Source organism: Callospermophilus lateralis, chromosome 2 (assembly GCF_048772815.1).
Source record: "Callospermophilus lateralis isolate mCalLat2 chromosome 2, mCalLat2.hap1, whole genome shotgun sequence".
Lineage (NCBI taxonomy): Eukaryota > Metazoa > Chordata > Mammalia > Rodentia > Sciuridae > Callospermophilus > Callospermophilus lateralis.
Window position 1 is genome coordinate 27484816 of NC_135306.1, and position 14114 is coordinate 27498929.

General features: G+C 35.0%; 1 protein-coding gene across 1 annotated transcript; it reads right to left on the bottom strand.

Annotated features, from left to right (window-relative positions):
* Positions 1-6352: 6352 nt before the first annotated feature.
* On the bottom strand, positions 6353-7297 carry LOC143390787 (olfactory receptor 13D1-like). The gene has a single exon (XM_076843216.1). It carries the CDS (start codon positions 7295-7297, stop codon positions 6353-6355), a length of 945 nt encoding a protein of 314 aa, XP_076699331.1.
* Between the last annotated feature and the right edge of the window lie 6817 nt (positions 7298-14114).

Sequence of the window (14114 nt, forward strand, 5' to 3'; positions counted from 1 at the left end):
TACTGTATTTTCATTTTTTTAGTTAGGGAAATTTTTGTTGCTAGTATTGTCTGGGTGGTAAAAATATTTTTATTTTTTCCCTAAAAATGTCTTTATTTTGCCTTCTCTCATGAAAGTTTAATTTGATATAGAATTCTCAGTTTTCAGTTATTTATTTGGATAATATAAAGAAATTATTCCATTGACCTGAGGCCCCGTGTTTATTGCTGACATTTTTGTTATTTTGAAGCATCTCAGAAAATAAATGCTGCTATATGATATTAAGATATAATAATATCATTCATTATTAAGAGCAGACTGAGTTTCAGTTATAAAGAGCTGGAATAGTATTCTATGTGGGAAGCATCATGACTTTCTTAGACCAATTTCCAGGTTTCCTTTTAGGCATTTATTTTTACCATTACATTTTGCTTATTTATAAACATGCTTATACACTTGTATTTACTTTTTAAAAGTGAATTACTTAGTTGTAAGCATTATGTAATCATTGTTACATATTATAAAAATGATGAATTGAAACAACCTTTCATAAATTTTAGATTTTAAAATTTAAATGAGCCTGCAGAATTTTACTACAAACCTAGACTGCATTGCACATACAAAGAATCAGAAAAGTGTCTTCTTCAGACAGAATCTTATTCTAGGTGTTATCATTTTACTCTTTATGTTGCAAAGCTAAAAAGAAAATTCTGTATTTCATAACTTGGAATCTTAAACATCTTAAAGAAGAGATGTAAGGCAAATACCAATGTCATAATACACATATCGAAATATTATGTAGTTTTGTACACATTATATACTTATACATAATCATTCTATGACTTCACTATTGTAATAATACAGCTAGTTTAAAAACATAATAAAATTTCCTAGCCTTGTTCAAAGCTAGAAAATATAGGTCACTCTCTTGAGATCTGTTTTGCTTTATGAATCTTACATAATTAATTTGGTATTTGCCAGGGGTTTAATATCATATAGCAACATTTGTTTTCTGTTTGCTTTTTTGTTCCTGAATACCATTCCACTATATGAGAGAGTGTAAGACATTAAGATACCTAAATCTTCAGGCATTTCTCACAAAGACATCATTCCTTCTGAACCCAGATCATTATACTATGTATTCTTTGCCATCTAATTGTCTTGATTTATGTCTTAAATAATTTGTTTCATTTGTTATTCAGTCACTAATGTTTTCATTTTTGCTATCTTTCAACCCTTAGGAATTTTAACTTTCATCAGGAGCATAAAATTTATACTCAGTAGGCCTTTTATCACCAATATCATTAGTATTCATTATGTAGAGTAGTCTCATCTCCCATTTTATATAATGATATAGAGTACAGCCTATATATTAACACCTGTGTTCTGTAATCACCTGAATTATTATAATAATCTAACCACTGTCCATTTATGTCAGCCTTACCCAATAGTAACTCATATTTATAATAATTTTTTGTCACCTATCTTGTGTGAGAATGTGAGTAGCATGGGATAGAAATAATTCAGCCAGCTTATACATTAATTGCTTGAAATAAACTTCAACTTATTTTTTTTAGAGGTTCCAAGTCAGAAAAGACTCTGGGAAATGTGATCTTGTAACTTGACTGTTTTAAGGGTAGCAGTGTTACAAGGTGTATAGGCAAATATCTTGTGGAAACATGAATGGCATCCTCAAAACTTCTTGGCTTTAATTGTATTGAAAACGTATACTTAAAAAGTAAGTACTGTAGGAAGAGCCAACTTTAAAGCCAACTGCTAAAGTCTATACAGTCTGATATGCCTGGGGAATCACTAGTTCCATCAGAAATAGTCAAAGACATATGAATGACCACCATCAAACTTCCATCATTTCAAAGAAATTTATTGTTTCCTCTTTTTCTTATTATCTTACAAGTTGATTCTAGTAAATCATCTAATCTCCTTTTTTTCTTCACTTTTCTTTTCCCCTTGTGCTCATTCCCATAGGATTAGTGACTAAAATCCTGACAAGAGTTCAGTATAGGAAATTAAGTTTCACAGGGAGCACTAAAATTTACTTTTAATTTGTCTCTTGTAAAAGTTGTAAATAACCCATTAAAAAGTTTTCCCTTTTAAAATAATAGAAATTTTTCTTAAACTAAGTTTAAGAGAATTTATAATGATATCATTTAGGATCCAAATTATGTCCTTGTCTCATCATGGATACCAAATTCATTCAAGAGGTGTATTCCTGACAGATTAATGATATATTTTTTTTGGTTACTGTATTATGAAAATTTGAAACATAAAGGAAAACTGAAAAAATGTTTGTGAAACATAATATACCCATTAACTTATATCTACCATCAATATTTTACCAGATTTGCTTATATCATTCTGTGTATTTATCTATTTCTGTATCCCTCCATTAATTCAAGTAATTTTTTGGGTGTATTTCTAACTATAGATATCATTGTACTTTTCTTTAAATAGTTTAGCATGTTTATTATTAACTAGAGTTTAATATTAGTTCTTCATTTAATCAACTGTATTCAACAAATATGAATGTAACATCATTCTGATAAATGCATGCCTGTTTCACTGAAATGCCAATCAAGTTATAGAACATTAACATAACCTCGGAAAAGTTCCCTATGCCCCAGCCTAGTTGATACCTGAAATCACCCCTCCCCTACAATGACAGCCACTATTCTGATTTTAAAAATACCATTGATAGGTTTTTATTTGTTCTATGGGCTAAATATGTACTATTCTAAAAACAACATTCTCTGCTGTGCAAAGAATGAATTGTGGGAGAACAAAAGTGGAGTTGTGCACAACAAAAGTCTGTAAAGGGATTTGGGAAGCCTTTACATTAACATAGGTGAGACCATGTGGCTTGGAATAGCATGGTAGCAATGGAGGTGATCACAGTATATGTGGTGTTGGGTTGGATGGGCATTCCTGTGTGGTGCTGTACTTCCTGAGATGAGCAAGACTTAAGGAGTAATTTGAGGTTAGGAAAATCAATGTTCCATTTTTGGACAGGTTATATTTAAAATACATATTATGCTAGATCTCAGGGCTGAGGCACACATTGTTCTTCATATTAATGACTTTTTCTTTTGGTTATTGTCAGTTATAATACACTCTATAACTAGCTCAGTGATTATATGTACTTGTAAATGGATTAGGTAGACTAAGCCAACCTGTTAACAATTTTCTGATGACCAGAATTAAAAATGAAAACAAAAGCAGGACATGTTAGTTTAACCAGGGTTTTTGCTATAGTAGTTGTATTACATGTATCACAGTCATACTTCCCATATTCTGTGTTAATGAAATTCCCTTAAGTGAATAAATTTCATAAAAAAGATACTATATAATAGTAGAGTTAATGTATTCATCGAAGCCCACTTTGTTAGTAATTGTGGGATTATAAGACCAAACAAGTCGGAGGCTTTTCTCCTAGTAAAATTTCAATGAATAGCAGGTTTATCATGAAGAGAATATAAATCTTAACCTGATAAATATACCAAAAACTAAATAGTTTACTATAAAAATTTAATAGTGGAAGAAGAAATAAGAGTTGTGCTAGGATTTTTAAGAAGTCTTTTAAGTCAGAGGTGATAGTTTTGAGAGGCAGTTTGAGTTTTTATAGGTAGATTATAGGGAGGGCAATTTTAGTGTAAGTAAATGGCAATTGTAGGGATTATTTAAGCAATGGCAAATATCCTTATTTACCTATAGCATAAGAGAGGCAGTCACATTTATTCAACACACATTGACAATAAATGCCTGTTTTTTTTTTCTGGATACCAAGGTCTTTTAAATAAATATTACTTTCATATCTTGCCTTTAAGAAATTCAGAGGCTATTAGAAGAGATAGTTGTATATGGGTACAAGTATAAGGAATGTGCATGTTTCATTGCATGACATTGAAAAGTACTGAATAAAATATTTTGCATTTTTTAATTCATTCATAACACTTCCCATCACCCAGAGCTAGGTGTTAAATTCAACATTTTAATTTATGGGGAATATAGAATCTAATATGTGAAAGTTCATAATTATAGTTGATTATAGTTCATAATCATTTCTTCTTGACTTCTAAGCCCTTCCTCCAACTGTGCTACACTGAATAACTATAAAACATATAACAAGAAATGTAATGGAGGCAAGTTATAAAACCTATGTTAGAATAGAAGAGAAAGAAATAATTTCTTCTTGGAAAAGTTGATAGAGTGGTAAAAAGATAACATCTGTGAAGTGTGGCAAAAAAGCTAAGTTTATGTTGATAAATAATATAGTAAAATAAAACTTCTCAAGAATTTTAACATCTCTCACCCCAGAATTTAAGGGTTTAAATTGCTCAATTCTTTTAAAATCCATGATTCTCTGATTTTTTTTTTGCTCTCAGAGGGCACACTATTTTAAATAAAAAAGACTATCCTTATTAAGGAAGGATGGAATGGAAAAAGAAAAGGTGGAAACTGTAAGAAGACTGGTCTTAGTAAATGGTGGAAATAGATGCTCCAGAGCAGCTGTGAGCTGAAATACAAGGGGATTTTTAAAAATATTGCTGTAGTATTGGAGCTTTATAAGAAACGCAAATAAAGGATGTTAAAAGATCTTTGGATTGCTGGATTCCAATCATGGTTCTTCCTTTGTTAAGAATGAATCATGTAGATCCTAGTTTTAGAAGGGCTGTGATGATTATCCTAATATTCATAATGTGAGGCAGGCAATGGGTTTGTATTTCTTTATTGGATCTTTTTGAGAGTGGACAAATTCTAAGTGTGCAGCTTGATACATTTTCAAACAGAACTCATCATTCAAGGTCTTATAGATTGGACTTCAATATTTTAAAATCATTAAGGCCCAATTTCCTGGTGAGTAAGCACTATTCTTTTAAAAATGAATAGACACTATCAACCTGGTAGCAGGAAAGTGATAAAGAGGAAAATAGACTTGAGAGGGGCCATGGGCATGGCTAAGAGATAACAAAAACAGTGATGTTTAATATTTTTCTTTTTCTTGCTGTGTTATCAATCTCATTTTTCAGTCTAAAGAAAGATGTTAAATATTGTGATCTTTAGAATTGGGTATTTAGGATAGTTATGTCTATTATTTGTGGGCAAAATATACTGTTCAGAGTTTAAAAACAAAGAGGCATATAGGATTACTCACAGGAATGGTAGTAAAGTTTAGAATAATAATCTGGGACAAAAATGAAAATCAGAATGTAGGAAAATGTAAACACTGATTAGAAATTATTGGGAAGGTGACTAGAGTATTTACCTGCATGAAGAATCAAAATTATATGATTATAATTTAGTTAATGAAAGAAAAAGGAAGACCGCTGAGTGCTGGAGAATTTGCGACTACTTAAATTATATATACCCATAATTTTTTGCTTCAAAAATATATATGGAGAGGCGGGAAAATAATGCATTAGTTACAACTGTTTGATTCTAAGTAATTAATAATCTAATTTAAAGTTAGTTTTAAATAGAAAGGTAATTTAGTTACTCATATAACCAAAAGAACATTTGTGAATTTGATTTTAGACACAGCTTAATCAAGGAGTTAAAGTGCAGTTACTTTAACTCGGACATCCTCTCCCCCCCCCCAACTCTGATTTTTCATTTAGGCTTTCTTCATGTATGGGCAAAGATTGGCTCTAGAAGCATTGTCTCCATGTTTAACAACTCTAGCAGGAAGTGTTCCCTTTTTTTCTCCAACAGGGACAATAACCTTGGATTGAGTTTGGTTAGCCTGACTTGGCTCACTTGAAATGCTGAATGAATCACTGTGGCAAGAAGGATTTTGTTTTTAATTGACTAGGCCAATGTTTGGTTCTTTCCACTATTTACAAAAGATTGGATCAGCCCTGTCTAGAAGCACATAAACTTAAATGGATGGACTGTTGACTCATCAAAAGAAGGATACTTTTACCAGAAGAGACTTTGCAAGATAAAAAAATACACACACACACACACACACGTTCAATTTAAAATGATTGAGAAAGGAGACTAAGAGGACGAAGGAAGAGAAAAATAAATAGGTGACAGACGGAGGAAAGGAAGGACAAAAGGGAGAAGGAAAAGGAGCAGAGAGATTGAAAAATAAGGAAGAAAGAAAAATAGGAGAGATGAGATACCAGAAGGCAGAGAGGATAAGATTCATATAATAGAAAGGTATATAGGGACTAATTAGAGGAGCTGAGCACATACAGAGACTGCAAACAAGACAGTATTCAGAAGCTTTATATGACCATTCCATGTTGAAAAGAACGGAGTCCCATGTATGGCCTTACAAGCAGACTTTTTCTGTGATTATAAAACACCTGATCTGATCCTGTGTTGAGAGAATCACATGTTTCAAGGCCTCTCATATTTTTGTTAGATGCAAGTGTCTTTTCAAAATTTTCTTCAGAGCCTCTTTTACTTCCTTATTTCTCAGGCTATAGATGATGGGATTCAACATTGGGGTTATCACTCCATAAGACAGTCCAATGATTTCATCAGATACTTTGGTGTTCTTTGACTTGGGTTTCATGTACATAAAAAGGGCTGACCCATAGAATAAGATCACCACAGTCAGGTGGGCTGAACAGGTAGAAAAGGCTTTTTTTCTCCCCTCCGCAGAATTAATTTTTAGGATGGAAGAGAGAATGAAAATATAGGATACAAAAATTAACAGCAGAGGAATCACCAATAAAACAACACTTGCCACTGTCAGAATAAGCACATTCATTGATATATCTGAGCACACAAGTTTTAGAAGAGCCAGGATCTCACAGGTAAGATGATCAATAACATTGTTACCACAGAAAGGCAACACCATCGTCATGACTGTTTGCACTAAGGAGTTCATGCAGCCTATGGCCCAGGACCAAGCAGCCAAGTGCATGTATAACACCTTGTTCATGATGATGGGATACCTCAGTGGATTGCGGATGGCTACATACCTGTCATAGGCCATCACAGCCAGGAGGATACATTCAGTGCAGCCCAAGCCAAGGGAGATAACCATCTGCAGAGCACAGCCAAGAAAGGAGATGGATTTTATTTCTGACATAAATATAATAAGCATTTGGGGAATAGTTGATGATGTGTAACAGATGTCCAAGAATGAGAGGTTTCCGAGAAAGAAGTACATGGGAGTATGGAGGCGAGGATCCAGGATGCTGATGATAATGAGGAGACTGTTTCCTAGTAGGATTATCTTGTACATGATGAGGCAGAGCACAAAGAGAAAATGCTGGAGTTCTGGGTATTGAGAAAGCCCCACTAGGAGGAAATCAGTCACTGCAGAATAATTCCCCATCTTCATGTGTCCTTGTCATCTACAGAGTTCATATGAAGACATGGATCAGGAAAATCTGACTTTTTGATGTAGATATATCTAATCATTTCTCTTCCATTATTGTTATTATTTTTAGTTTTAGAAAATGTCCTGGAATCAGCAGGGATAGTATATTAATTTTGCTAATGAAGAAAGAGGCACTGAAAGAAAGGTAATACTACCTAGCTTCTCACAGCAGCATAGATTTGGAATTGTGCTGAGAAGTTCTAGGCTTGTGATTACATATAATCTTAGGACAAACTACATTCAAATCTGTACATAAAAATCACCTTATTAACAAAGATTTTGAAATGAAACTATTCTAATAAAGCTCATTCTAATTTAAAGTATCATGTAAATTTTTGTTTCAATGCCAATTATCTTCACTATGATCCATTTTAAGTTACCTAACTATATTGAGTTTCAACTATGCTCCTAGTCTCAGCTAGAAAAATGGGGGATGTTATTAATTCTTTGGTAGACTTTTGTGAGAATTAAATAAGATAACATCTGTTAGGTGGCAGGAACAGTAGACAGGTTCGTTCAACATGTCATCTAAACCTACCTATATGTGAGAATATAATAAAGTATATAAATATATAATATTATTAAATATACATTTCTATATTCATAAGTGTCAAAAACTATAATTTTTAAGTCTACTCGATTGGCTCAGAAGGAAAAAGTTGATAAAAATGAGTTTTGAAGTTGAGAATCATAATTGATGAACATAAATATTTTCTGATCTGTGGGATAGGTAATCAATTAAGATTCTGAGACTAATTGAAGTTTGGTTTCTAGGAACTTGTAGGCACTAAGGAGACTGGGATGCCATTATGTAGAGGTTTTCTTTTCTATTTGTGAATGAGGTACCAGAGATTGAACCCAGGGGCACTTAACTACTGAGCCACATCCCCAACCCTTATTATTTTTTATTTTGTACAGGGCCTTGCTAATTGCTGAGGCTGGCTTTGAACTTGTGACTTTCCTGTCTCATCCTCCTGAGTTACTGGGATTACAGGTGTGCACCACTGCACCCAACTATGCACAGATTTTTTAGGGCCTATAATTTACCCTCCTTCAATTTAAGTCACCAAACATTACCTTTCCTCCTAACTTTTACACATTTTCAGTCAATCTAAATTCTCCATTCTTTTTTCTCTGCCATTTAGTTGCATATTTTATGTTTTTCAGGCATATTACTATTATTTCATAAATTCTTATTAATATATTATTTCATTTCTTTATATTTGATGCTTTGGAATGCATCTCTGTATCTTCCACATTTAAAAAAAAAATTTGGCCATGAAACTTCCATAAGTGGCTAAACTGATATTGGCTAAATTTTATTGAGCACTTTGTTTTAAGCATATTACATTAATGTAAGCACATTGAATGTGTTAACTGATTTAAACTTCAGGACAACTCTGTAATACAAATACTATCTTAAAATCCCATTTTATGTGGAGCAAAACAAAGATACAAAAATTGAAGTAACTTTCACAAGGCCATGGATATAATAGATGATAAAACTAGAATTGAATATTTGAGTCTTGATTCTTGAGTCAGCTCCCTTAACTACAAGACCAGCCTATAAGTCACAGATTCCTGTACTGATTAAAAGCATCAGAAAACTATTAGAAAAATGTATTACACTTACAAAAGAATCATCACAGTTTGTTTTATTTCTGACCTTAAGTGTTGGACAGAAAGCTCCAAAGACTGGAACATAGCCTCCTTAATTTTCTACATGTAGGAAGAAATTTCACAATTATGAGGATTAGCATTATCAGGAATAATGCATGAGAACCCTTACCATGTTATTTGCTTCTAGCAATCACACACCTGGAATCTTTAGCCTTTGTCTTTCCTCTCAATATCAGTATTTACTTCAGGAACTTCAGTTGTTGAGTTTTGGACTTTTTTTCTTTTTTTACCTTTTAAAATTTTTATCCTGAGAGCAGAGCCGCTGCTCGCACCCAGAACGGGCCCAGCGGCCCGCTGGCGTGGTAGACACGTCACCCCAATTGGAGTAGGGGCAGAACAGAGCCACTGCCTATGCCTGCAAGGTAGGCAGACCTGCGACCGACCTGCAGAACAGGCCCAGCGGCCCGCCGGCAGGGTAGACATGTCACCCCAATTGGAGGAGGGGCAGAGCAGAGCCGCCGCCCGCGCATGCAAGGTAGGCAGACCTGTGACTGACTGGCAGAACAGGCCCAGCGGCCCACTGGCGTGATAGACACACCACCCAATTGGAGGAGGGGAAGAGCCGCCGCCCGCACAGGGAGAACAGACCCAGCAGCCCGCCGGCATGGTAGACACATCACCCCAATTGGAGGAAGGGCCCGGCTACCTACCGCAAGGTAGGCAGACCACGAGTCCCAGAGAGGGGCCCAGCAGCCCGCCGGCCTAGTTGAAAGATCACCCCAATTGGAGGAGGGGCACAGCCGCCACCCGCGCCTGCAAGGCAGGTAAACCTGCAACCTGGAGAACAGGCCCAGTGGCCCGCCAGTGTGGTAGACAGATCACCCCTATTGGAGGAGGGGCCCAGCTGTTGCCCGCAAGGTAGGCAGACCATGCGACCTGGAGAAGGGGCCCAGTGGCCCACTGGCGTTTTAGACAGATCACCCCAATTGGAAGAGGAGCACAGCCGCTGCCCGCCCCTGCAAGGGAGACTTTGCAACTATACAAGAGCAATATAAATATATAGGGGGAAAATTCAATAACACAACAGTTTCACCAAGCAGAAAGAAACGTGAGCAGTATGAAAAGACAAGGAAAGAAAGGACCACAAGCAATGCAGGTCAACTCAACTTTAGAAGAGGTAATAGCTGCAGCAGATGGAATGTCAGATAAAGAATTCAGGATTTACATGCTTCAGATGATCTGGAGTCTCAAGGAAGACATTAGACAGCAAAATCAGACAATGAAAGATCACTTCGACAATGAATTACATAAACAAATCCAAGGAGCAAAAGATCAACTGAACAGGGAGATAGAGGTTATAAAAAACAAACAGAAATCCTAGAAATGCAGGAAGCAATAAACCAACTTAAAAACTCAAATGAGAATACTACCAGCAGAGTAGAACACTTAGAAGATAGAACATCAGACAATGAAGACAAAGTATTTCAACTTGAAAAGAACATAGACAGCTCAGCGAGACTCTTAAGAAACCATGAGCAGAACATCCAAGAAATATGGGATAACATAAAGAGACCAAACTTAAGAGTCATTGGGATACAGGAAGGTATAGAGGTCCAAACCAAAGGAACGAGCAATCTGTTCAACAAAATAATACGAGAAAACTTCCCAGACTTGAAGAATGAGACAGAATCCAAAATCCTAGAAGCCTACAGGACGCCGAATGTGCAAAATCATAAGAGACCCACACCTAGACACATTATAATGAAGATGCCCAACATACAGAATAAGGAGAGAATTTTAACATACAGAATAAGGAGAGAATTTTAAAAGCTTCAAGAGAAAGGAAGCAGATTACATTTAGGGGTAAACCAATCAGGATAACAGCTGATCTTTTAACACAGATTCAGAAAGCTAGAAAATCCTGGAACAACATATTTCAAACCCTGAAAGAAAATGGGTTCCAACCAAGAATTGTGTATCCAGCGAAATTAAGCTTCAGATGGAAGATGAAATTAAAACCTTCCACGATAAACAAAAGCTAAAAGAATTTGCAGCTAGAAAACCATCTCTTCAAAACATCCTCGGGAAAACATTACAGGAAGAGGAAATGGAAGATAACAATGAAAACCAACAGTGGGAGGTAGTACAGTAAAGGGAAAAAATAATCAAAGAGGAAAAACAAACCATGTTAAGTAACATAAATAAACAAATATGGCTGGAAGAACAATCCATATCTCAATAATAACCCTAAATGTTAATGGCTTAAACTCACCAATTAAGAGACACAGGCTAGTAGAATGGATCAAAAAAAAAAAAAAAGATCCAACAATATGCTGCCTACAGGAGATGCATTTGATAGGAAAAGACATACATAGACTGAAGGTGAAAGGTTGGGAAAAATCATATCACTCATATGGACTTCGGAAACAAGCAGGAGTGTCCATACTCATATCAAATAAAATAGATTTCAAGCCAAAGTTAATCAAAAGAGATAAAGAGGGACACTACATACTGCTCAGGGAACCATACACCAACAAGACATAACAATAATAAATATATATGCTCCAAACAATGGTGCAGCTATGTTCATCAAACAAAGTCTTCTCAAGTTCAAGAGTCTAATAGACCACCATACAATAATCATGGGAGACTTCAACACACCTCTCTCACCACTGGACAGATCTTCCAAACAAAAGTTGAATAAAGAAACTATAGAACTCAATAATATAATTAACAACCTAGACTTAATTGACATATATAGAATATACCACCCAACATCAAGCAGTTACACTTTTTTCTCAGCAGCACATGGATCCTTCTCAAAAATAGATCATATATTATGTCACAGGGCAACTTTTAGACATTATAAAGGAGTAGAGATAATACCATGCATCTTTTCTGATCATAATGAAATGAAACTGGAAATCAACAATAAAAGAAAGAAGGAAAAATCATGCATCACTTGGAGAATGAACAATAGGTTACTGAATGATCAATTGGTTATAGAAGACATCAAGGAGGAAATTAAAAAATTCTTAGAGATAAATGAAAACACAGACACAATATATCAGAATCTATGGGACACAATGAAAGCAGTGCTAAGAGGAAAATTCATTGCATGGAGTTCATTCCTTAATAAAAGGAAAAACCAACAAATAAACGATCTCACACTTCATCTCAAAATCCTAGAAAAAGAAGAGCAAACCAACAGCAAAAGAAGTAGAAGGCAAGAAATAATTAAAATCAGAGCTGAAATTAATGAAAGTGAAACCAAAGAAACAATTGAAAAAATTGACAAAACTAAAAGTTGGTTCTTTGAAAAAATAAATAAGATCGACAGACCCTTAGCCATGCTAACGAAGAGAAGAAGAGAGAGAACTCAAATTACTAGCATACGGGATGAAAAAGACAATATCACAACAGACACTTCAGAAATACAGAAGATAATTAGAAATTATTTTGAATCCTTATACTCCAATAAAATAGAAGATAGTGAAGGCATTGATAAATTTCTTAAGTCATATGATCTACCCAGATTGAGTCAGAAGGATATAGACAACCTAAACAGACCAATATCAATTGAGGAAATAGAAGAAACCATCAAAAGACTACCAACTAAGAAAAGCCCAGGACCGGATGGATATAGAGCAGAGTTTTACAAAACCTTTAAAGAAGAACTAATATCAATATTTTTCAAGCTATTCCAGGAAATAGAAAAAGAGGGAGAACTTCCAAATTCATTTTACGAGGCCAACATCACCCTGATTCCTAAACCAGACAAAGACAATTCAAAGAAAGAAAACTACAGACCAATATCTCTAATGAATCTAGATGCAAAAATCCTCAATAAAATTCTGGCAAATCAGATACAAAAACATATCAAAAAATTGTGCACCACGATCAAGTAGGATTCATCCCTGGGATGCAAGGCTGGTTCAATATACAGAAATCAATAAATGTTATTCACCACATCAATAAATTAAAGATAAGAACCATATGATCATCTCGATAGATGCAGAAAAAGCATTCGACAAAGTACAGCATCCCTTTATGTTTAAAACTCTAGAAAAACTAGGGATAACAGGAACATACCTCAATATTGTAAAAGCTATCTATGCTAAGCCTCAGGCTAGCATCATTCTGAATGGAGAAAAACTGAAGGCATTCCCTCTAAAATCTGGAACAAGACAGGGATGCCCTCTCTCACCACTTCTGTTCAACATAGTTCTCGAATCACTGGCCAGAGCAATTAGACAGACGAAAGAAATTAAAGGCATAAAAATAGGAAAAGAAGAACTCAAATTATCACTATTTGCAGATGACATGATTCTATACCTAGCAGACCCAAAAGGGTCTACAAAGAAACTATTAGAGCTAATCAATGAATTCAGCAAAGTGACAGGATATAAAATCAACAGGCATAAATCAAAGGGATTCCTGTATATCAGCAACAAATCCTCTGAAATGGAAATGAGGACAACCACTCCATTCACAATATCCTCCCAAAAAATAAAATACTTGGGAATCAACCTAACAAAAGAGGTGAAAGACTTATACAATGAAAACTACAGAACCCTAAAGAGAGAAATAGAAGAAGATCTTAGAAGATGGAAAAATATACCCTGTTCATGGGTAGGCAGAACTAACATCATCAAAATGGCGATATTACCAAAAGTTCTTTATAGGTTTAATGCAATGCCAATCAAAATCCCAATGGCATTTCTTGTAGAAATAGATAAAGCAATCATGAAATTCATATGGAAAAATAAAAGACCCAGAATAGCAAAAACAACTCTAAGCAGGAAGTGTGAATCAGGCGGTATAGCGATATCAGACTTCAAACTATACTACAGAGCAATAGTAACAAAAACAGCATGGTACTGGTACCAAAACAGGCAGGTGGACCAATGGTACAGAATAGAGGACACAGAAACCAATCCACAATATTACAACTATCTTATATTTGATAAAGGGCCTAAAAGCATGCAATGGAGGAAGGATAGCATCTTCAACCAATGATGCTGGGACAACTGGAAATCCATTTGCAACAAAATGAAACTGAATCCCTTTCTCTTGCCATGCACAAAAGTTAACTCAAAATGTATCAAGGAGCTTGATATTAAATCAGAGACACGGGCATCTGATAGAAGAAAAAGTT

Bases quoted from the DNA above. Each gene is read 5' to 3' on its own strand.
- LOC143390787 (XM_076843216.1), bottom strand. From the start codon at position 7,297: ATGAAGATGGGGAATTATTCTGCAGTGACTGATTTCCTCCTAGTGGGG.